We start from the raw sequence: 25,521 nt of genomic DNA, 5'->3' as shown, positions 1-25,521 counted from the left end.
ACAAAAATCGACGTAGATATTCTAGAATTTGTTCGCCACGCTAGGAACGCGCTACCTGGTGTATATGATTTATGAGAGTGGGCAACCCCTCAATGGAAGTACACAGGTAATGCTTTAGTTTTGTAACACGCTTATCAAGTCCCCTCTCAAAACGTTTCTATGAGGAGGAAGCAGTAGATAAAAAAACCAGAGTAGCTAAAGTAGGAGAAGTATAATCCGTTTCGTATTGTATTTATCCTTTGAAAACAAAGCAAAACAACTATCACAGTGTAACTTTTCATGTTTTTGTAATAAAAGGTAAAGTAGACTCTAAAAAAAAGGATAAAATACCAAACTCTATGGGTCGCCTAGTGACCTGGTTGGCCAATTCCCCAATTATCTCAAAGCAGTAAAAATTATTCGCAAAAATGCATGATTGTGGTAGGGGGGGGGGGGGTAATATGGGGCAAAGAAAAGTTCGCTCGCTGTTCCTCACTGTAAGCGTTGTCGGATATACTTTCAATTAACGTCTATATTTTAAGGTGTTGGTAAACGTGTAATGAAAAATCGACAAATGTATTTAATCAGAACTGGGAAAGATAATATAAGAAATGGCGAAACTTATTAAACCTTAAATCTTTAAATATTGTTAGTTTCGTGTTTAATAAATTCATTTCTTGATGAGCTTGATGAGTTTCATTTCATGTGTGAGCCATATGGACAGTGAAAGGAGAACTAATGAACCGGATTGATGCATTGCAGCAAGTGGCACAGGAACGTAATTTAACAAGGTTGCAATTCCCAGACCAACCTGAAATACAGAAAAATTCAATGTAAAAGACAAAACAATGATAAGCCAGAGCTCTGTTACCTTACCCTATAAGATTGACCTATGGTAATATTGCCGAACTCCCTATATTACCCAATCAGTATTGTACGGGATTTTGCTTTCAACTCCTTTTTTGTATGTATGGATCGGGCATAAAGAGGTAGACAAGACGTTGAATATTCTCGAAAATTAAATATTTTGATATATTTTTAAACATTTTGCTATTTTAGTTGAATCATATTTACGGGAAACTTTATGGCCATATTCTGTTTCATGGCATAAAATGTATTAAAAAAAAAAAAAAAAAGAACTTTAAGCGAATAACAATTAGCCAAATCCTACTGGGAAAATGTTTCGTGTTTCTCTACTGTCAACTGTTCACCAACAGCCCTGATTAGTTAAGCCACGCTCTTAAATAAAAGTAATCAAACGGTTCGTGGTAACGAACTGTAGCAAGGAGCAACCCGGCTCAATAGTAACCGAAACTCTAAAAAATGGATTTTTGATATCAATAGATACATCTAAAGAATCCGATTTTTATACTGATCTTAAATATTTAAGTTTTATCAAATTTAGTCTTACTCATCAAAAGTTACGAGCCTGAGAAAATTTGCCTTGTTTTGGAAAATACGAAGAAACACCCCTAAAAGTCATACGATCTTAACGAAAATCACACCATCGCATTCAGTGTATCAGAGAACCCTACTGTAGAAGTTTCAAGCTCTTATCTACAAAAATGTGGAACTTAGTATTTTTTGCCAGAAGACCGATCGCGGGTGCGTGTTTATTTTTTTCTTTTTTTTTCCAGGGGTGATCGTTTCGACCAAATGGTCCTAGAATGTTGCCAGAGGGCTCATTCTAACGGAAATAAAAAGTTCTAGTGTCCTTTTTAAGTGACCAAAAAATTGGAGGGCACCTAGGCCCCTCCCACGCTCATTTTTTCTCCAAAGTCAACAGATCAAAATTTTGAGATAGCCATTTTGTTCAGCATAGTCGAAAAACATAATAACTATGTCTTTGGGGCTCACTTACTCCGCCACAGTCCCCAGGGGAGGGGCTACAAGTTACAAACTTTGACCAGCGTTTACATACAGTAATGATTATTTTGAAGTGTACAGACCTTTTCAGGATGATTTTTGGTTGGGGCGGGGGGTTGAGGGGAGCGGGCTACGTGGGAGGATCTTCCCTTGGAGGAATTTGTCATGGGAGAAGAGAAATTCAACGAAGGGGGCGCATGATTTTCTAGCATTATTTAAAAAAAAACAATGAAAAATTAAATATGAAAAAGTTTTTTCAACTGAAAGTAAGGACCGGCATTTAAACTTAAAACGAACAGAGATTATTACGCAAATGGGGGGTCCATCTCTTCCTAAATAGCTCGCTCTTTACGCTAAAGTCGTTTTAGTAATTTCAACTATTTATTCTACAGCCTTTGTGATTCAGGGGTCAATCTTAAAGAATTTGGACAAAATTAAAGCTTTAGTGTAAAGAGTGAGGTATTAACGAGGGGGCAAACCCCCTCATATACATAATAAAAATATACGAATATAGAAGTTCGTTACGTAAGTTAATTTGTAAGTTATGTATATCTTTTACTAATAAAAATGTTCGTTAAAAATTAAAAATTCTAGTTGCCTTTTTAAGTAACCAAAAAATTGGAGGGCAACTGATCAAAATCAAAACTAATCAAACTAATAAAATCTGATCAAAACTAAGAGAAAGCCATTTAGCAAAAAAAAATAATACGCAAATTGCGTTTTAATTATTCATTTGCAGAGAGCCAAAATAAAAATATGCATTAATTCAAAAACGTTCAGGAATTAAATTAAAAAAAAACAAGTTTTTTTAACTGAAAGTATTAGCGACATTAAAACTTAAAACGAACAAAAATTACTCCGTGTATGAAGGGGGATGTTCCTCCCTCAACGTCCCGCTCTTTACGCTAGAGTTATTTACTGTTTAATGAAGTAGAATTGAGAGAATGCAGTCAAAATTCGTGCCTGAAGTTAATATTGCTCCTTAATTTCAGTTTTAAAAAGATTGTTTTTTATTTAATTTCTGATCGTTTTTTGCCGGGGGCCAGATTCCCCGGCATTATTTAAAAAACGATCAGAAATTAAATAAAAAACATTTTTTTAAAAACTGAAATTAACGAGCAATATTAAAACTTAAAACGAGCAGAAATTATAGCGTCTATGGGGGGGGGGGGGGTTGACCTCTTCTCAATATCTTACTCTTCACACTTAAGTTTTGAGTACTTCTAAAATAAGGTTCTTATTGTTATTATTAAACCACCCTGATATTTCAGGAGTCGTTCTCAGACAATTGGGACAAATTTAAAACTTTATTTAATCCTCCCAAGTATGCTTCGGACTATTCACTGAATTTGGAGGAGGAAGCAAGAGAGGGACCACATCTGGTGAGTCAAGGAGGATGAAGATATCCTCCAGGGGAAAGGGCTGTTGGAAAATTTGTGAAACATACAAGCCTAAATGTATTTTTAAAATGTTTAAAAACTTATTTTTGGAAATTATTTTATAATAGATACTGAACAACCAACGGAAAAAAGTAAAGGTGGCTTGTGTCTGCCCTAATTGCACATTTTCTTCAAGATTAGCTTCAAAATATAATACACAGATATATACATAAAACATATACCCAATACATAATAAACAATAGACACACATCGTACAAACATAAAATTAAGTACCGGTGCTCAGCTCCGGTGAAATTTCTTTTTCTGGAAATTGTTCCGTAACGAAATTGAGATGTTCAATAACGAAATTGAGAAGGTGAACAACTATCCCTAGAACCAGTTCACTAAATAGCCTTCAAGGGGATATGAGAAAGGTCTTCCCCATACGCCACTAGGCATCGGAGGATGAAGCCAAGTTAGGCATCAGAGATCAGACGAGGAATGAGCAAAATGGAAATGAGCAAGCTCAGTCTTCAAGAGTACAGCCTGTGTTTGCGAAACCATAGCATCTTTCTTGGAGACTGCAGCCTCTTATACTCAAGATGAACCCAATAATATAGAAAAAGACTCCAGAGCAAGAGGATTTAAATGAACAGGAAGGCGAAGATTCTACTGCATGTGTAGCTAAGATTGATGACAATAATCTCATTGCCATCAACTCATTGAAATAATTTTCTATTTTTTTCTGGTAATGTGCAGGCTCTGTCTGGAAGAGTGCAGCCTCTGTTTGCAAGAGCGTAAAATCTTTCTTGGAGACTGCAGCCTCTTACAGTCTAGGTGAGTCAAGTAATATAAAAAAAAAACTCCATAGAAAGAGGATTTAGATGAGCAGGAAGGCAAAGATTCTACTGCATGTATAACTAATATTGATGACAATGATCTCATTGTCACAAACTCATTAAAATAATTTTCTCATTTTTTCTGGAAATGTGCAGGCTCTGTCTGCAAGAGTGCTGCCTCTGTTTTCAAGAGCGTAAAATCTTTCTTGGAGACTGCAGCCTCTTACAGTCTAGGTGAATCAAGTAATAAATAAAAAAATAAAAAACTCCATAGAAAGAGGATTTAGATGAGCAGGAAGGCAAAGATTCTACTGCATGTATAACTAATATTGATGACAATGATCTCATTGTCACAAACTCATTAAAATAATTTTCTCATTTTTTCTGGAAATGTGCAGGCTCTGTCTGCAAGAGTGCTGCCTCTGTTTTCAAGAGCGTAAAATCTTTCTTGGAGACTGCAGCCTCTTACAGTCTAGGTGAATCAAGTAATAAATAAAAAAAATAAAAAACTCCATAGAAAGAGGATTTAGATGAGCAGGAAGGCAAAGATTCTACAGCATGTATAACTAATATTGATGACAATGATCTCATTGTCACAAACTCATTAAAATAATTTTCTCATTTTTTCTGGAAATGTGCAGGCTCTGTCTGCAAGAGTGCTGCCTCTGTTTTCAAGAGCATAAAATCTTTCTTGGAGACTGCAGCCTCTTACAGTCTAGGTGAGTCAAGTAATATAAAAAAAAAACTCCATAGAAAGAGGATTTAGATGAGCAGGAAGGCAAAGATTCTACTGCATGTATAACTAATATTGATGACAATGATCTCATTGTCACAAACTCATTAAAATAATTTTCTCATTTTTTCTGGAAATGTGCAGGCTCTGTCTGCAAGAGTGCTGCCTCTGTTTTCAGGAGCGTAAAATCTTTCTTGGAGACTGCAGCCTCTTACAGTCTAGGTGAATCAAGTAATAAATAAATAAAAAAAAAAAAACTCCATAGAAAGAGGATTTAGATGAGCAGGAAGGCAAAGATTCTACTGCATGTATAACTAATATTGATGACAATGATCTCATTGTCACAAACTCATTAAAATAATTTTCTCATTTTTTTCTAAAAATGTGCAGGCTCTGTCTGCAAGAGTGCTGCCTCTGTTTTCAAGAGCGTAAAATCTTTCTTGGAGACTGCAGCCTCATACAGTCTAGGTGAACCAAGTAATACTGAAAAAAAAAAATCCAGAGCAAAAGGATTTAGTTGAGCAGGAAGGCGAAGATTCTGCTGCATGTGAAGCTAAGATGGACGAAAATGACCTCATTGTCACCAACTCATTGAAATAAATTTCCCATTTTTCTGGAAATGTGCAGGCTCTGTCTGCAAGAATACCGCCTCTGTTTACGAGAGCGTAACATCTTTCTTGAGACTGCAGCCTCATACAGTCTAGGTGAACCAAGTAATATAGAAATAAAGACTCCAGAGCAAGAGGATTTAGTTGAGCAGGAAGGCGAAGATTCTGCTGCATGTGTAGCTAAGATCGATGACAATGATCTCCTTGTAACCAACTCATTGAAATCAATTTTTCATTTTTTCAGAAAATGTGCAGGCTCTGTCTGTAACAGTGCAGCCTCTGTTCGCTCGACCGTAACATCTTTCTTGAAGACTACAGCCTCATACAATCTAGCTGTTCAATAGCAAAACTGAGACGTTCAATAACAAAATTGAGATGTTCAATAGCGAAATTGACACGTTCAACAACGAAACTGAGATGTTCCGTAACGAAATTGAGATGTTCAATAACGAAACTGAGATGTTCAACAACGAGAATGATATGTTAAATAACGAAATTGAGATGTTCAACAACCAAATTGAGATATTTAAAAAGAAGATTTAGATGAGCTGGAAGGAAAAGTTATTTCATCATAATATTATTATTTCATCGTATTTTTTTCATCATATTATTACTAAGAATAAATACAACCACATTTTTTTCAAATGTTTATTGTCCTCGATGAGGTCTCCTTGGTTTCACTAGGTCAAAATTTAAAATCTAAGTGAACCTCCTCCCAATGCTCTCGCAAAGTTTGGCCGTTCGATTAATGTGTTGATTCACATCATTAGCTGCTTGAGATATTGCACATGCGGCCTTTTGACAACCTAGATGAACATAGTGTCTTTTGATTTAGTTCAAAAACCTCCTGAGCATTCCTTGAAAGTATCAACTTGATACCCTTAGCCATTTCTAAGTATTACTGATACCTACTTTTATTTACCTAGATTTACATAGTAGCGTTTGATTTAGTTCCATACCCCCCCCCCCCAACATGTCTTGAAAGCTTCAACTTAACCCCCTTAGGCATTCCTCAGTTATTTCACGTATTTTCTTTTGTCAGCTTGGATGCACATAGCTTCTTTTGATTTAGTTCTAAAATTCTCCAAACTCTGCCCTAAAATATTTAACTTAATACCCTTTGCCGTTTCTAAGAATTTGGAGATACGTCTTTTTAAAAACTTGGATGTATAAAGTATCTTTTGAATTAGTTCAGCATCTTCTTTCTGAAAGTTTCATCCTAAAACTCTTGGCCGCTGAGAGTTCCTGAGAGACCATTTAGAGTGTCAATTTCTATTACCTAGAGGCAGCACTGATGTATTTCCGTTTTAGTATCTTCGTTGCTAGCCGGTTAACAAAACACCATAGAAAGTTGTTAAAGGGCTCATTTGAAGGAAATTGCTACATCTAATCGCTTTTGTAATAAAAAAGAAAAGAAAAAAAGAATACTTAAAAGTGAAATAAATTTTTTACAAAAAATCACACATAAATCAAACAAGTATTACCCAACTAGGCGAAATATCAACAGTTTGAACTAGTCGTAAGCTTTTGTCGTAAGTAATTTGTTGCAGATTCAAACAAAATGGCCAAAGGAAATACAAAAAAGGCAAGTTATCTTGTAACATGCTTGGATTTAAAATTAATTTCTTTTTGTTAATAGACTTCTAAATCATTTTTTGACTTCTTCCTCTTCGTCTGATCTTTGTTGGTTGACTTAGATTTAGATCCACCGAGGCCTAGGGGCTTATAGGGAGACCTTTCTCTTATCTTCTTGCAGGTTACTTAGTGAAATGATTTTAGAGATAATTCTTCGTACATCCTGATGACATTTCTTTTATCCTAGTCAAAGTAGGCTTCAAACTACTCACTATACATAAACTGAAGACAAGCGAATTCCATCGTATATATATACAAATAATATTATTTGTATATTATAAATATTATACAAATAAGAAATCTTGAAATCGGAGTTTCAGATCTTAGTAAAAAATATAAAAAGAAAATAGTAGCCAACCTATGGTTTAGTGTTCTTGCTTGAATTATAGTTGAGTCTTCGAATTCCTTTGTTTCTTCTTACCTTAAGTTACACTTACATAGTCATTTTTTGTTCTTTTCCTCATGTGGTGCACCATCCTTTGCTGTGTTGTTCCATTCATTCGTTCTTTTAACGACATTTCTTTTTATGTTATCTTCATAAATTTGAACCAAGCCACATTATTAACACGGGCCGCCAATGAGTCTTAAGGCTGGATATAATAAGGATATAATAGTCTTGAGATCGCTTATACAGTTGGTCCACTCTCGTTGATAAGAGAACATCATATCATAAAGCCTCTATCCAGTTTGAGGTCATGGAGGCTTCTCGGTGTCTGGTTCTACGCCAGCTTATGCGGTTTGTTTAGACTTGAAAAGAAGCAAGTAGTCCCTGACCTGCACTCAGTAGGCCGTTACAATTCAGTTATTTCAATAATAGCACAATTTTGGCATGGAACGTTACAATATGAAAGACAAATATTGTATTGACAGCACTTCCTCTGATGAGCTCAGAGGCTTTGAACAAGACTTATTAGAATTGCAGAAACTTACTTCACATGCCTAGGAAAAATACAATCCAATGATATAAAATTTATTGATTTAGGTAGGAGGAACGGGGCACGTAGGTAAATAAGAAAGCTTCTAAGTATTGGAAGGTACTAATAATAGAGTTGTAGTGGTTCAATACGGTATTTAGTTATAAAATGGCCCATATGTTAATATTCATGTCATTGTTTGTGCGGCCAGCCTTATTGATTATGATATTACAAACTAAAGACTGGCAGAATTAATACAGAAAATGTTTTGAGGTGTTTTTAAAAGTTTTTGTACCCCCCCCCCAACCCCCCACGAGTGACAATCCTGGTTATGCCCTTGAAAACAACATAGATTGAAGAGATAACATTTTATTACCTATACACCAAGAATTTAGTATATATGACAATAAAAGATAATAAACAGAAAAAAAAATACAATTACAAAATCAACATTAAAAATTAAAAAATATGATTGAAAATTAAATTTAAAAAAATACTAAAAAAAATTCAACCTAAATATTAGAAACTAGTATTAAAAAACTTAAATTAAAAGCTAAAATATTAAAAAAAAATTCAAATTAAAAATTAAAAACACTTGCCTGCATCCAAGCCATACCGGCTGCTGCATTAGCGGCAGTATAAACTCGTCTTGGCATGTTGCGAGTTCTCATAGCCATCAGCCACAAGCCAGTAAACAAAGCTAAAGTTGTGGTGCCCTAGAATTAAACAAAGAAACGATGTTAAACTTAATATAATAAGTAGCACAACGGAGCCCTTTACATTAAAAGGCCCGGCCATAACACAATAAGAGGATGCAGTAAAAAAGTGCATCAGCTCCACAAAAGTAATTTTTGAGATTTGAAATGCCGAAGATAAATGACATGAGCTGATCAGTCCACTATCAGTTATAATTTTCCAAGGCGAGTAAAAGGGCCCATTCTTTAGGAAATACCCTCCTGCTTCACTTTTCCCTAGTATTTTCCCTCTTTTACATTCTTTTTAATTAAATAGATTCAATGCAATTATTTTTCCTTTTTGTAACATATACTTATAACGTCTTATCTTTATTTTATTTTTTCTTTTACACAAGTCAGGATTCGATGAATTAGTCTTTTCAACTTGACAATGTAAATGATCTCAAATTAACTGATAAGTGTGCATAGTTAGAATAAAGACTGAAACACGACAAAAAAATACCTTAAAAAATAAAAAAAATGCTTAGCCAAGTAGCGTCAAGTATCCTGTTAAACTAAATCTTTCTGTTCCTTGTCTTTAAAAAAAAAACACAATTATCTAGTTTTAGTCTCCTTATCTGAAACATAAAAACATAAAATAAGTTTCCATGCTAAAAAAACAAAACAAGAAATACGACAAAAAAAACCAACGGAAAAGAAAAAGCAACGGACAAAGAAAAGGACCCTTTCATTATAACTACCCTCTTATAGAAATCGGCGAGACAAGAATGTTTGGTTCTTAAACAAGAATGAGAAAACTAATAGCGCTAAAAATTGTTCAGCCCCATCTAGCATACCTTGAAACTTTCAAAGGAAATTAAGATTTTACTTGTACTAGAAAATAAAAGTAAGATATATAAATATTTTTACCTTGAATTTTTACCTTATTAAGTCAATTAAGATTTTAACTTATACCTTGAAAGTTTCCAGCATACCTTGAAACTTTAAAAACAAAGCAAGATTTTATTTTAATTTTTGATACTGTAATGTCCTATTCCAACTTTCAAATAACTGTTGCTTTAAAATGGATTTTGATTAAACATCCAAGGTTATTTTCGTAAAACCTCAAGTTTTCTGAAAGCATCTAATTTTTTTTAATTTTTAACCATTTTTTTAAAGAATATAAAATACTTAGGAATACGTTGGTGTCCGAAACATAGGCTAATTAACAAAGAATTTAAACAAATATAAATATGGTGCTCATTTCTATCACAGGCAATCACATTCGCATTAAAATTTTTCAGCCATTACCCCTATGTATGATCAGTCTTTTATGTCGTAACCAAGCAAACAAGTGACCCATCAACTAAAGAATATTTCCTCCTTTCGATCATGTGGTAGGGACACCATCACAGAGGACCAAGCTATCCTGTATTAAAAGTATAGAAAAATTCTACCAAAAAAAGGAGTGATTCCCTTGAAAAAGGAACAAAAAACAGAGTTTCTTTGCAGTTCTTGACTTCCTGTTTCAAGATACTTAATCACTCTCAGTACTTTGCAACAATAAAGATAATTGATGCACAGTGCTAGTATACATGATGAGGAGTTACCGTAGTACAGTGGTAATGGCACATTCCATAAAACGTAAAATACATGATGAAAGGGGAGGGCAAGTTTTCTGTTTCAAATCTTAATCTTCGTTAATCAACAAATCTCTTGCAACACTGCACACATAAGCATGCAGTTGCTCATAATAAGCATAGTTGCTCTAGGCGACTAGATCGGTAGTTCCCTTGCTAGTTTCCCAAGGATACGAGAGTATCAAAGAACCAATATGACAAAAGGCACTTTTTAGTACTTTAAAAATGCACATCAGGAAAAAATACAAGAGAAATTATACCCCCTCCCCACCATTTTCTTTTCCTTCAAAAATTAAGTGAAGAATTATAAAGCTATAGAACAAATATTTCAAATTCATATCCTGATATAAATTTAAATAAAAAATCACAAAGTGGCTTCAGCCCTTCGCGGAATTGAAATTTTGCTTAGATAGTCACTACTAGTTTAGTCACTAGATGTATAATTTGGCGTACCTTGTACAATTTTAGTACACAGCGGAATCTTTTCAATTCAGTCTTTCCGGTATTTCATTTTGCCTTATGTTTACATTTTTGTTAAACAAAGGACTTTCTTCAATTTTCTCTTTTCGGCACAATTTCACTAGGAGCTATATTTAGATGTGTGTATCGTCTTTTTTTCTTTTTCTTTGGTTTTATTGTGCCTAAAATGTGGTTTTGCTTTGCTTTTTACTTTCCTGTTGGAACATATTAACGGATGTGAACTACATATGCTTTCGTTATGCTAGATTCATGGGACCTTTCTTATCTAAAAAATAATAGGAATAGACCGACATCTATTAAATGCATTTAAATCCAATAGATGGCATAATATGGTTACTTGCAGTAAAAACTGGTCAAATCAAGGACGCAATTGTAGATTGCTCTCAGATGACAAAATTAACATAAAATAAAGGAAGAGCACGAAATTCCAGTTCGTGCGCGTTAAAATCAAAGAACAGGACTTCTAAAAATATATACGACGATCCTTATAACTCGCAATTTAGCCCGTTGACCGTCCAGCATCACAATGCGTATTTTTTTTTTGAATCACCTCCTATTACAAAAAAACTTCATAACAAAAGGAATGAAGAGCTTCTGGTGATTAGGTGCACATTTATTAAACAAAATTCTCTTCGATCTAAAGAATTTTAACTCTGAAAGAGTTTTTATTACTTATTTAAAAAATTGGCATTGTCGGTAATTCAAACCTAAGCACCAGCGTTGTCACGCTTTAAAATGTACTAGTTTTCCAACTAACATTGCACCACAAGAGCATGATTTATATCATCTAAAGAGCCGGTAGAACTTTGTCGTAATAAGACACAAATTTTCGATGAACTAAAACTTAAACAAATACCTGAGTAGGAAAGGACCACGTAAAACCAAGATGTAGGCTGCAGGTAAAATGTGTATAGTACCAAAAATTTCCTAATGTACTGTATTGTACCAGGACCTCTAAATTATACGAAAAACAGTACAATTATACCACGTTGACAAAACTGCTAACCCCTTCTGAGAATAATCATGCCACGTGAGTTTATACAGCTTGTATCTGAGCACTGAAGTGAGTACTGCTCGATTTTATGATCAGAGTAAGTAGGGGTGATGAAAATTGTATCAAAGCTCATTTTGGAGCGTTAGCAAGTCTACATCGTTTCGTTTTGCACCAGCAGGGGCGGGATACAGGGAGATGCCAATGAGCAAAAATTACTGATCACTTTCGGCTGGAGGACCAAGTTGAGACTTTTAAAAAGCTTTTATTTATTTTTTTTTTTGGGGGGGGGGTAGATATTTTAAAATTGGGAAAAAGGTCCAATGTCTTCTGTCCAACAGACTCTTTGGCTTGTTGATTTACAATTCTTCAATCGGTATTAATTTTTTTTTCCTTCAATCCAAACTTTGAGCCAGCTTCTTTCTTCATTGTTTGAAAAAGAGCTTGGTTTAAAATTATGGTTCACTTCTCCAGTGTTAGTTTTTTTTTTATCCTTAAGTAAAGCAAACAGTTTCCTCTTCGCAAGTTTCACTTCTGAGAAATAAATATTTTTTTAAGCATAACGGAGTGGTGACTTTGAAAGGCTTTCAATGATTGATTTGATATCCCTTAATCCTACGTTTTTCAATCTCCTGGTCCTCTGTCTACTCTGAGAATCAAACAGTTCGTGGTAACGAACTGAAGTAAGGAGTGACCCGGCTCAATAGTAACAAAAACTCTAAAAAATTGATATCAATAGCTGCATCGAAAGTAATCGAAAATTACTCCGTATATGAAATGGGTTGTCCCCTCCGCAATCCCTCGCTCTTTACGCTAAAGCTTTTAATTGTTTTAAAAAGTAGAATTGTGGCAAAGAGTCAAACTTTAGCGTAAAGAGCGAGGGATTGCGGAGGGGACAACCCATTTCATATACGGAGTAATTTCTGTTCGTTTTAAGTTTTAATGTCGCTCCTTACTTTCAGCTAAAAAAATTAGTTTTTTTTTTTATTTAATATGAGGAAATAACGACGAAGACCACACAACCTTTTAATTTGCCAGTATTTCTTAAGGGAAGAATACTTCTACAAGAAGTAGAATATTTTGGTATTTTTGTAATTGACCAAGATAGTTGACTTTATTATTACTCCGTAATATTATTTTACATTTGTCTATTTGTGGAAAATCCTTTCATAGGGGTAGCATGTATGTCTCATTTGAAATTGGCTTTCATCAACCAGAGCGTTGTATTATGTTGGCATTTTTTCCCCCTTTGATGTTGGACAATACTTACTACTGGATTTCATTTAAGTACATATTTATTACGGTATCGATAAAGGAAGCAGTTCTTTTAATTTATAATTCTTAAAAAAAATAGTTTCATTATTTTTCAATTACGCTTTTTCTTTTTTCTTTGTCTTTTAGGTTTTTTCCTTTGTTACAATCAATTTTTTTTCAATTTTTGGCCAAGCCTTGACAGTCACGTATGGGTCCAGCAGTAGAGTATAAATAAGAAAAACTTTACAAGCAAATAGCTTAAAGTTAGTTTATATTAAATGCATATTAGGAGCTATTATAATTGTTCAAATCCTCAAATGGTCCTTGGGGATAATTTATAGCAAGAACTACCCAAAAAACCTGTTGAACGACAGGAAAAAAACCATAGCGTATACTTTATTGTGAAAATATTAAAAAAATAGTGTGCCCCCTACCCCTAAAATTCCCAATCACCGCACAAATAAAAAAATCTTAGCGTATAATTTTTTGTGAGGACATTAAAAAGTAGTTTGCCCCTACCCCTAAAATTCCAAATCCTCATAGAACCCCCCCCCCCCCTCCAAAAAAAAAATCCGACAGTTCTAATTTAATACCCGAACCGTAAGACACAGCGAGGCGTACTTAACCCAAGTAGGAAAATCTTCATCTTTTAATGTGCATGAATGAACAGCCAAATAAATTCGTCCCTAAATTTTCAAATTTATTAAAAAATACTAAAAAATTCGTCATCTTTCAATAGTATCTACTGAATACACAAGCAAACAATGAAATAAATAGGAACAGAGCATGCTCTCTTGCGAAGACCCGCAAACCAATCAACTGACACAGGTTTGGTCGAACGCAACAAGCGATGTTGTTCATTCTTCAGACACTTTCGACCCTTTTTATGATATCACATTAGTGTTTTAACTGCCAGGTATATCTAGTAGAAGAGCCACTTACAAATAGTTTACATTAATCGTCCTATGGTTTCTAGTAATAATTTATAATGCAGGAGCTGACCCTACTTCCCTAGTTCATTATTCCATTTTCAAATATTTTCTTTTTTTATCCCTTGTTATCGCTGTTTAAATAAATTTTTTGCTGAATTTTTCTTTTTTAAGTTTTTTCGTCCGATTTCTCCTTTCCGCTACTTTTTTCCTTTCCCCTCTTTTCCAAAGGATTGGACCATTATTAGCTTGTTATTTATTTTATAATTTGCCTCCTTTACATCGTTTTGACTTTTTTTTGGTATGCATGCGAGATTTTGTGTTTTTGGCCCTCATTGCCAATTCTATTGCGAGTGACAGTTACTCGATTGATATGTTCAGAAACATGTAAATTTTCTTTTTAACAAAAAAGACATCTTTCTAGTCCCATACTTATAATGTATTTATTTTATTATTGAAACTTTTTTTTAGTAAGTTTGATAATTTATTTTTTTAACTATTTGTTCATTTGAAAAGAAGCTATCAAATAAAGGTATCATTTTAACAAAAAAAAAGTTATCTAGGCCACGTTCTACGTATACAGGGGAGATAATATTAAGGATTGTGTTTTGTTGGTGATCAACTAGAACCAAACGAAAATCAGATCGTACCCGAGTGAGAAGGTGTCACCAACAAGGATTTCAAGGAAATTGAATTACACGTGATGGGTGAAGAGTGAAGCTTTGAGTAGATTAGGTTGAAGGGACGCCTTATGAAACAAGGAAAAGACATAATAAATGAAAATAAAATAAAAATTTAGAAAAACGAGGATTTTGTCAGCCAGTAGCAAACTATGAAAACGAAAACAAGCAAATATTTCGACAAAAACCTCTGCCAAGTCACCCTCAGTGCTCAGAAAAAACAAAAAACAAAGACACCATTTCTTTTCTTGTTGAGTTCACTTCAGAAGGTTGGATTTTGTCTTTTTTTTCTGAACACTGAAGATGACCCGGCAGAGTTCCTTGTCGAACTATTTGTTTGTATTCGTTTTCATACTTTGCTACTGGCTGATAAAATCCTCGGTTTTCCTCAACGATTTCATTTTATTTTTCATCTATAGACAGTGTGGTCTTATAATGTGTTTCCGTTCCGAATTAATGTAATCAATGTTCTTTGTCTATTTAATGAGGAAAATACTGAAGCTTCTCTCATTTGTTTGCTAAACTAAAATTGTTTACAAAATTATTTATTTGTAGATTTAACTAAATTTGTTTGTTAAAAATATCGTTCCGTCTAATGTTTGGAAGGCACTAAAAAGTATGACTACGCTATTTCTATGGTCCACGTAAAAAGATTAATATATATATATATATATATATATATATATATATATATATATATATATATATATATATATAGAAACAGGATCCTTTTTTCCTGCGTCAAAACGACACAAACAGAATCCATAAACAAGACTAGATATATAGTTAGTGTAAACTTAAAAGCCACCCCCTTGGTATTTGGAATGAATTTGATTCATTCCCTATTGTAATGCATGAACAATGGAACTGTTTTATACGTACAGAATAGGTGCTTAAAGCCACCATTTCCAATTTGTCATGAGTACTTAAACGGCGACGTAGTCTCGTCATAAAGACTTAGCTTTGGTGCCCACAGTCGTTTGAATATAAACATTACGGGCTTATTGTGAATTAACTTACTAGTTTATCTTAACAAGTGAGTTCCTTAAATTCCAACAAAAACGAGATAAAAAAAAAGTTGTATGTGGTAAATCTGACATTTAGTGAAATAGATTCCAGAACTAGTCAACAGCTTTTGGAGTCATCCAGGCATCATACTGTCTGATTCCCTGAGTAGCTTCTGAGGAATGATCTGTGTAATTTCTTGCATTAGCTTATGGTCAATCAGCAAAGGCGTTCAGGAGGGGGGGACTTGTAAAACGCATCTAAAAGTTGTTTAAACAGGTTTTTGTTACGTTTTTACTAGTCAGCCAAAATTTAGGGGTAACCCGAGAAAACCTAGTAACCCCCTCCTGGAAATGTTCTTACCAGTCAGATCCCCTGGCTTAAGACTTTACGACTTCTTCTACAAGCTGGAACAGTCAAGGGGCCCCTAGACGGTCAATCATTTTGATCAAAAATTTTCGTCAAGCGATTGGCTCAAGCATGATTGACCGTCTAGGAGCCTGTTTAACGCTTGAGTCAAGCGTTGATGGTGATTGATAGAAAGTTTTAATGACTCAATCATTTTGATCAAAAGCAGTGTGTTACATTTGCTTTGGTCGAGACTGAAGGCTTGATTGAAGTTTAATTGAAGCACACGTCAATTGATTAACGAAAACTTTTGATCAAAATGATTGACCGTCTAGGGCCTCCTTTACACTAATTAAGTGGATTTTCCACAAAAACCTAACGTTTGAAACAAAACCAATATTAACTTCCGTGTACATGGCGAATAGGCTACGTATCCTTTAAGTAGATTGACATCTGGAATATCTAAGTTAAATATCACTGTCATGAAAAAAAAGAGGGGGGAGGGGTAGGTACACAACCCCTAAAGATAATGCTGTTATTTTTTCTTACGATAAGCAAGCATTTGTCTTAAAAAAACATCCCTCTCAAACACTTAATTATTTTTATAAAGTAAGAAGTGCAAATTTAAAATTGGATACATACAGTACATTTACATTTAGCTACATCCATTACTTTTTATTTCTTACAGCTACAGCCATTAAGGGACTACGGAGAAGCATGCTAAAAAAAGCAATGAGGTTTTTTTCAGATTTTCCAATAGAGATTATGTTCAATGGGCTACATCCCTTTCATAAATATTCATAGAATCTCTTTTCATAAAGAATGTCGTTCTTCTAAAAACAGTTGAATTTATTAGCATAAACTCCCATTATGGTTCAATGAAAACTGTTCCCGTGGGATTCTCAGAGCTTTGCCAAGTAGAGCGACACACTTACCTAATGGAAATTCTAAAAATTCGTGGCTAATTATATACTTCGTAATTGGTATTTGAACTCAAAGTTAAACTTGAAAAGATAACTGTCAAGATAAAAAAAAAATAGAAATACCACCAAAATCGTTATTTTATTCCTAAAACACTAACCCAAAAGAAGTAAGAACCGCTTCCTTTTTAATACTACAGAACATATATTTGAATAAGAGTGCCGTGAGTTGTCAGTTCGTGCCAGTTCGTCAGTTCATGTATGTTGTCATTTCGTAGTTTTATGAATTTTTAATGGATCCCTCCACAAGCTTGCTTCTCGGGACATAGTTGTTTTCTTTTCCACTCGTTCTTGTTTTTGTCATATTTAGCATAAAATAAATAATGACGATGAGTGTCATGTCTGCCCACCACTAAGAGACAATAACCACCACTATTTCCATAAAATACCCCAGGGCAGACAAGGTTGTCATTAATAAGTGTTTTTATCAAACAAATGACAAATATCAAACTGAGTCTCAATATCGAAAGAATAAAAAAAAATATGAACAAAAGAATAAAGTATAGCTGAAAGGATAAAAACTGAAGAGGACGAATAAATTACAACAAGTTTTCAGAGACAATGCTTACCCCAGTAGGTGCAACCTAGCAAAGAACGAGCCCTAGCTTTAGAGTAAACAGGAGATTAAAACTGCGTAAAAAAAAAAAAAAAAACTGATGAAGAATCACCATTTAAAGCCGATTAAAGAATATTAGCCATTATCTCAACTAATGTTACTGGTAAAACTTTATTACGCCCGGCAACCCTAAGCTCACAGAACACAAGGTAACCTTCCTAAGTTGCCTGTACCTCGTGACAGCACTGAGTCGATGACCATTAAAGAAATCACATGAAAAGGCACATTATGTTCAGCAACTTCTTCAACACATTTCACATTAAATCCTGTTTTTTGTTCCAACAGTCGATCTCACCTTCTGAACATCTGCCTTCAAGTCTTTGTCCTTTTCATGCTGAGCTTTAAATGCGTTTAATATAGCCTTTGCTACCTGCAACCCAACTACATCCTTTGACCTCGGAGCTTTACTCAAGTCTTTTAATTGTTCCTTTCAAAAAATTGTCAGAAACCGTTTCCTGTACACAGAGATACTCTTTCTTTCTATCCATATCATTTCCTGATGCAGCTATAGATTCTATCTACTTTTCGAGGCTTTTTTTCACTCCACGACGCTCCTTTTTCTTTCGCTGCTTTCTCTCCTCGTCTTTTGTATTGAAATCTATTCAGCTTTCTTTGCAGCAAATTTTTCAAGATTCAATTCATACGACAGTTGAGCAAATCTTACAGAAGAAATAATCTCAGTAGAGATGGGGTACAGTTCACCTTTCCCAGAGTACTGCATCAGTACATCTCTAACGATAAGTTTGCTATCGAGAATCCGATGATGTTTAAGGGCATTTTTTTGATTCGGGGAAACCACATTCTACATATATACATGTGAAAGGATTAGAGCAGCACGTATGGTACTGGTCATATTAAGATAGCTCCTATTCTTGTTGCACGAAAGGAGATAAGTCCAATAGATTTCAACGCATTGATTGTGTAGTTCTTAAGTTGCCGTGAAACGGTCAAAGAATCTTTTCTCAAAGAAGGAATAAGGAATTTCAAGTTGAACAGCACATCTTCCCTCCACGCAGATGGAGTTCTCACTGTCAGATGTTTCTGTCAAACTTGAGTCCAACTATATGAATCGCACTAGAGAGCTCAGCCTTGGCCTCTTGGTTCCCACCTTCCAGAGCGCCTCACGTTTTTCTGCTGGTTTTGCACCCAGTGCTGATAGTAAGGAAAAGGGCAATTAATAGAAAATAATCAGTATGGTAGTACTGAATGTGAGGGCCAATCACTTGGTACAAAATATGTGGTTCCCAATTCATTCACTGCCGTAATTAAGAATACTCCATTTTGTGTCTGATTATTTCCAGTCATATCCGTCGACTTGGCAGCCGACTTTCCAGCCGTCCAGCATTCATGGATTGAAAAATATATTTTTGTTTGTATATAAAGCAAACAAAAAACCGTTTCACTAGCACTCAGTACTTTTTATTTCTTGGAAATTTTAAATCATAAGACTAGAGCTGAATCGACTACATTAGTCTGATTTCGAGATAAACTATGCACCCCAAGTTAGCAGAGGCATTTGTTATTTAAAATGTAGCAATAAATTTAATTGACAAACATGTCAGTATTAAAATGTTAGCATAGCACGAGATGGAATAAAACAAACAATCTATTTCTGTTTTCTGTTTAGCATTTTGTATAATAATAAGAATTACGACATCAGGAGAAAACGGCTAAGATACCAACAGATTAGCTTTCTCTTTTATTAGAAAGGAGCCAAAGAACACTGTTTTATGAAGAAAAGATCCGGAAATAAATAAATGTGGTCATAGATCAGGTAATATAAAATAAAGATAAAGAATGTTCCCACTAAAATCCATACTCCGAAATCGGGGCACTGCCTTTGAGATCTCAACCAAGGATCCAGTATAGGTAAAAGGTAAAGGATGCGGCATTTAGACTTTACAGTCCGTACCGGCGGTGCTGATCTCCGTTTCTTGGCCCTTCAGCCAGGAAGTGCAATGGTTGGGGGCCAGTATAAGTGACAGGAAATTGGAACACATTGATTATTTCAAATCCTCTGAAGGCATGGACTCTAGTAAATAGCGGAAATAAGCCATTATTTGTGAACTTTTTGAATTAAGAGACTTTACTAGCCTTCGGAGTTTTTACCAGGGCGGTAGCCCGACTTTTATCTGCGACAATTTATGTTCGTTTTAAGTTAGACTTGACCAGTCGTTTTAATTCCGGTTCGTCTAAAGTTTGATTTATTAGACTTTCTGCTTGTCTCAGTTAAGTGGTACATTTTGTACTTCTTGGAGGATATTTTTTTTAGAAAATACTTCTTAAAATTAATCATAGGCAGCGCAATAGCACTCCCTAAGTAGACAGTGATGTCGCCACAATGTATTATTTTTGGGGGATTTTTTTTCTTTTAGACCAGGGCACTTCGTATCGAAGGGATTGTCGTAGAAACTTCGAAAAGGGCTCATTTGGTTGAAAATTGGAAGGGCTTATGTCCTTTTTAACAGTCGAAAGTGATTGGAGGAAACCTAACACCCCTCCTACACCCACCATTTCCCCAAACACATTCAATCAAAATTCCGAGATAGCCATTTTGTTCAACACAGTTCAAAGATCCGATAATAGTGTCTTTGAGGATGGCAACCCCCCTCCACAGCCCCCAGGAAAAGGGTTGCGAATTATGACCTGCAGACATTTAAGGTTTATATAGAAAGAGTGATCGTATAAACTTCGGAGGGTGCTTATTAGATTGGTAATTAAAAGTTCTAGTGCCCCCCCCCCACATCTCGTATTTTCCCGAAATGTATCTGATAAAAATTTTGAGATGTCCATTTGGTCGTAGAAACTTTTAAAAGGGCTTATTGGATAGGAAATCGAGGTGATTTTTCCCCCTTCTAATATTCGGAAGCGATTAAAAGGCACCTAACCCCACTTTTGCGCCCACCATTTCCCCAAACACAATCAATTGGAATTTCAAGATAGCCATCTTGTTCAGCATAGTTAAAATGTCTGGAAATTACGTCTTTAAGGATGACGAACTCCCACAGTCCTCAGGGCAAGGGTTATAAGTTATGCCCTGGGGGCATATGAAGTTTGTATAGAAACGCTGGTCGTAGAAACTTGGGAATGGCTCATTGGATGCTCTAGCGTGTTCTTTTTAAGATCAAGAGTGATCATAAGGTGGATACCCCCACACCTCGTATTTTCCTGAAATGCTGATAGAAAATTTAAGATGGTCATTTGTTGTCTTAGAAACTTCGAAAACAGCTCATTCGATTAAAAATTGAAAGGGCTAGTGCCCTTTTTAGTAGTCAAAAGTGACTGAAGGGCAACTAGCCCCCTCCCTTGCCCATCATTTCCCCAAACACATCGGATCAAAATTTTGAGATAGCCATTTTGTTCAACCTAATTTAAATGACCGGAAATTATGTCTTTGAAGATACCCCCCCCCCACAGCCCTCAGGTCATGGAAAGTTATCCCCTGGGGACATAGAGAGAGAGAGAAAACATTCATTATTAAACCAATACAAAACAGTAATAACAGCCACCCCGAGAAGTAAAAACTTGTCCGAGGGGGTGGCAAAAATAAACTAGAAAATAATACGGGACAATAAGAAAAAAAATTATTTATAGAGCCAATAGTACGACCTAATTGGCACCACAAGCCTTTCAACAAACAAATTCAACAATACCAATAAAACCATACCCCTAGAGGCCAGAACACACAACTGAATTATTATTTATATTTACAAATAATAAGGTATATATATAAAAAGGGTGATAGCATAAACTTCGGAAGGGGGGGCTCGTTAGATTGGTAATCAGAAGTTCTAGTGTCTTTTTAAGATTCAGAGTGATCGGAGGGTGGATAACGCCCAACCCTCCAAACTTCGTATTTTCCCGTAATGCACATGATAGAAATTTTGAGATGAAGATTTGAGAGATGAGAGAGAGAGAGAGAGAAGAGAGAGAGAGAGAGAGAGAGAGAGAGAGAGAGAGAGAGAGAGAGAGAGAGAGAGAGAGAGAGAGAGAGAGAGAGAGAGAGAGAGAGGGTGGATAACGCCCAACCCTCCAAACCTCGTATTTTCCCGTAATGCACATGATAGAAATTTTGAGATGAAGATTTGCTGTAGTAGAGAAACTTCGAAAAAGGCTCATTCGATTGGAAATTGAAAGAGAAAGTGCCCTTTTTATTAGTCGAAAGTGATTGAAGGGTAACAAGCCCCTCTCCATGCCCATTCAATTTCCAAAACACATGTAATTACAATTCTGAGATAGCCATTTTGTTCAGTGTAGTTGAAAGGTCTTGAAATCATATCTTTGATAGCCCCCATACCTTCTCAAGACCAGACATTTATTGGCACTTTACTGAAAAAAAAGGCAGTAGATTATCAGCTTAGTATATACTGACATATATTCAATATGCTTAAATAATTTTTAGTTTATTTAAGTTAAAAAAGTTAAAGTATATTTTGTTTATTTAAATCATAAAACAAATAACCAAGTCAAACTCAAAGCGAACAAAAATTAACATGAGTAGGGTTGACAACCCCCATGCGTTATCAAAAAACAGACCACAATTTGCAATTAACTAAATACAAATATATTCAAAATGATTTAACTTCGTTTTAAAAAGTGAAGTCCTTCTCCTTTCAATCTAATTACAGCGCGAGCGTATGTTGCCCTTTTTAAGAGTAGCAAGAGATTGGTGGACAAGCAGCCCTTCTCTCAAGCCCATTCATTTTCCAAGCGCATCTAGTCAAAATTGTGAGACAGCCATTTTGTTCAGCATAGCAGAACGGTCCAACAACTATGTTTTTAGAGATATTAGGCATGTCAGCCCCCACAGTTATGCAATTGACCCACTATAAAATAATAATATAAATAATCTTCCAAACATAAAACTACCACTGGTCACTATCAATAAATAAATGAAGCTCAAAACGAGCAAATATTACTATGAGTAGGGCTGATAACCCCTATGCCTTCTCAAGACCAGAACACAATTTGCACTTTACTGAAAAAAGCAAACAAATGACTCTGGATTGTCAGTTAAACTGACACATACTGACATTTCTTCGTTAAAGTTTTGATAATTTTTCATTTATGAAAGTAAGAAAGGTGAAAACATTTCATGCACACAAGCAAAGACAAAATTTTCAGACCTTTTCCCTACTTATTCGGTGCAGTAAATTTAGGCACACAGGTGAACACACAGTGAAATACACAGGCATGGAGAGAGAGAGAGGGAAACACACATACACTCACAAACACAAAAAGTCAGAGACATAGGCACACATACAGTCAAAAACACACGCCTGGAAAGAGAGACAATAACACTTAAACGGTGAAACCCACCCACAAACAGCCACACAAATTCAGACATGCAAGCATATACACAGTCAAAGACACAGGCGCGGAGAGAGGGTCAAAACTTAGAGGTAAAAACACATAAAAATACATACAGTCAGACACACAGGCGCACACACAGTCAGCCCCACCAGGCACAGAGAGAGAGAGAGAGAGAGAGAGAGAGAGAGAGATAGAGAGAGAGAGAGAGAGAGAGAGAGAGAGAGAGAGAGAGAGAGAGAGAGAGAGAGAGAGAGAGAGAGAGAGAGAGAGAGAGAGAGAGAGAGGGTGGATAACGCACAACCCTCCAAACTTCGTATTTTCCCGTAATGCACATGATAGAAATTTTGAGATGAAGATTTGCTGTCGTAGAAACTTCGAAAAAGGCTCATTCGATTGGAAATTGAAAGAGAAAATGCCCTTTTTATTAGTCGAAAGTGATTGAAGGGTAACAAGCCCCTCTCCATGCCCATTCAATTTCCAAAACACATGTAATTAAAATTCTGAGATAGCCATTTTGTTCAGTGTAGTTGAAAGGTCTGGAAATCATATCTTTGATAACCCCCATACCTTCTCAAGACCAGACATTTATTGGCACTTTACTGAAAAAAAAGGCAGTAGATTATCAGCTTAGTATATACTGACATATATTCAATATGCTTAAATAATTTTTAGTTTATTTAAGTTAAAAAAGTTAAAGTATATTTTGTTTATTTAAATCATAAAACAAATAACCAAGTCAAACTCAAAGCGAACAAAACTCATTAACATGAGTAGGGTTGACAACCCCCATGCGTTATCAAAAAACAGACCATAATTTGCACTTAACTAAATACAAATATATTCAAAATGATTTAACTTCGTTTTAAAAAGTGAAGTCCTTCTCCTTTCAATCTAATTACAGCGCGAGCGTATGTTGCCCTTTTTAAGAGTAGCAAGAGATTGGTGGACAAGCAGCCCTTCTCTCAAGCCCATTCATTTTCCAAGCGCATCTAGTCAAAATTGTGAGACAGCCATTTTGTTCAGCATAGCAGAACGGTCCAACAACTATGTTTTTAGAGATATTAGGCATGTCAGCCCCCACAGTTATGCAATTGACCCACTATAAAATAATAATATAAATAATCTTCCAAACATAAAACTACCACTGATCACTATCAATAAATAAATGAAGCTCAAAACGAGCAAATATTACTATGAGTAGGGCTGATAACCCCTATGCCTTCTCAAGACCAGAACACAATTTGCACTTTACTGAAAAAAGCAAACAAATGACTCTGGATTGTCAGTTAAACTGACACATACTGACATTTCTTCGTTAAAGTTTTGATAATTTTTCATTTATGAAAGTAAGAAAGGTGAAAACATTTCATGCACACAAGCAAAGACAAAATTTTCAGACCTTTTCCCTACTTATTCGGTGCAGTGAAAGGAATAAACCTTCTTTCTAAAATTTCTTATATACTTATTTGATGGAATTAATCAAATTATAATCTATACGGCGCAATTTAACAGAAAAGACTTTTCTAATTTAGTTTCATTCTGAGCCAGGCAATCATGTTTCCTCAAATCCTTCATAAAAATTCAGATTTCGTAACAATCTTCGAGTCCCCCTTCCTGCAGTCCATGGGGAAATAACTAGTTTCTTCAAAACAAAACTGTAATCCAACTTCAAATTAAAGTCAGTTTTACTGACAAGTCCAGAAGCGCATATCGAATAGAAGATTGAGATGACTTTATTCCGGACTCTGTTTTCTAAGTTTTGACATTTCTTCACAGAGAACTGCTCTCCAACTGACTATCAACAAGGATTTTATTTGATAAAAAAAAGTAACGTTAAAAAAGGGTTACATAGAAAGCAGCCAAACTATAAAATTCAGTTATAATACATTAATTATAAGAAATGACTATCATAAAATTATTATTATTATAATTTACTTCCCGACGAGCTCTTGGTAATACAGAAAATAAATATTGCATTGTAATATTCTGTTACAAAAAATGAAAGTATACACTTTTACTTTTAAGGAAAATGAAACAAATTCTTACACACATTCGGCTACCAAGAGCAATTGTAGTCCCAGACTATTGTCCTTCCAGATGTGTCAATTTTTAGTAAAGGCTCATTCGCAACGAGATTTAGCTATACCCGGTATTTCGTTACCATCTAGTTTCACAAACACACAAAAAGAGAGAAAAACATCCGATTTGCTACTTGAGATGGGAAATCTTCGCAATAGACAAATAATTGTTTCTACAAAATGTGTCAAGAAGGGTTATTTGAACATTCTTTCTCATTATCGCATGCTACAACTATTAATAGCTCACAGCAGCATCAAGCCACCTGTGGCCAACTTAGCTACGCACATTTCTCCTCCGTCTAACTATATTCAAAGCTTCCCTCTTTACATCCTCACAATAAGTTCCAACTTCATTTAGATCCTTTCTTACGACCTCTTCTTGCCTCACTCGGGGACAATCTGCTTTTAGCTTGGCTATGGACGGATGGCCGAAAAGGATGATCTTTTGAAGTAACAAAATAATAATCACCAAACTTTATGGTAGCAATTGCCACATGATTACTAGGTTATGAGATACCACACAGATGATGAACATCATATCCCTCCAAAAATACTGTTTTTCAGCTAGATATCAACAGTG

General features: G+C 35.1%; 1 protein-coding gene across 1 annotated transcript in view; it reads right to left on the bottom strand.

The window, feature by feature from the left end:
- Positions 1–539: 539 nt before the first annotated feature.
- LOC136024920 (heme A synthase COX15-like) overlaps positions 540–25,521 on the bottom strand; it is a 163,563-nt gene continuing 138,581 nt past the window's right edge. Inside the window, exons 7-8 of the mRNA XM_065700500.1 lie at positions 8,553–8,669; positions 540–790 (exon numbers count right to left, since the gene is read on the bottom strand). Of these exons, the coding sequence (XP_065556572.1) occupies positions 650–790; positions 8,553–8,669 (258 nt within the window). The 3' untranslated portion in view covers positions 540–649. The remainder of the gene's footprint in view (positions 791–8,552; positions 8,670–25,521) is intronic.

Source organism: Artemia franciscana, chromosome 3 (genome assembly GCF_032884065.1).
Source record: "Artemia franciscana chromosome 3, ASM3288406v1, whole genome shotgun sequence".
NCBI lineage: Eukaryota > Metazoa > Arthropoda > Branchiopoda > Anostraca > Artemiidae > Artemia > Artemia franciscana.
Note: the sequence above shows the minus strand (reverse complement) of the source record. Positions and strands in the feature narration are given on the sequence as shown.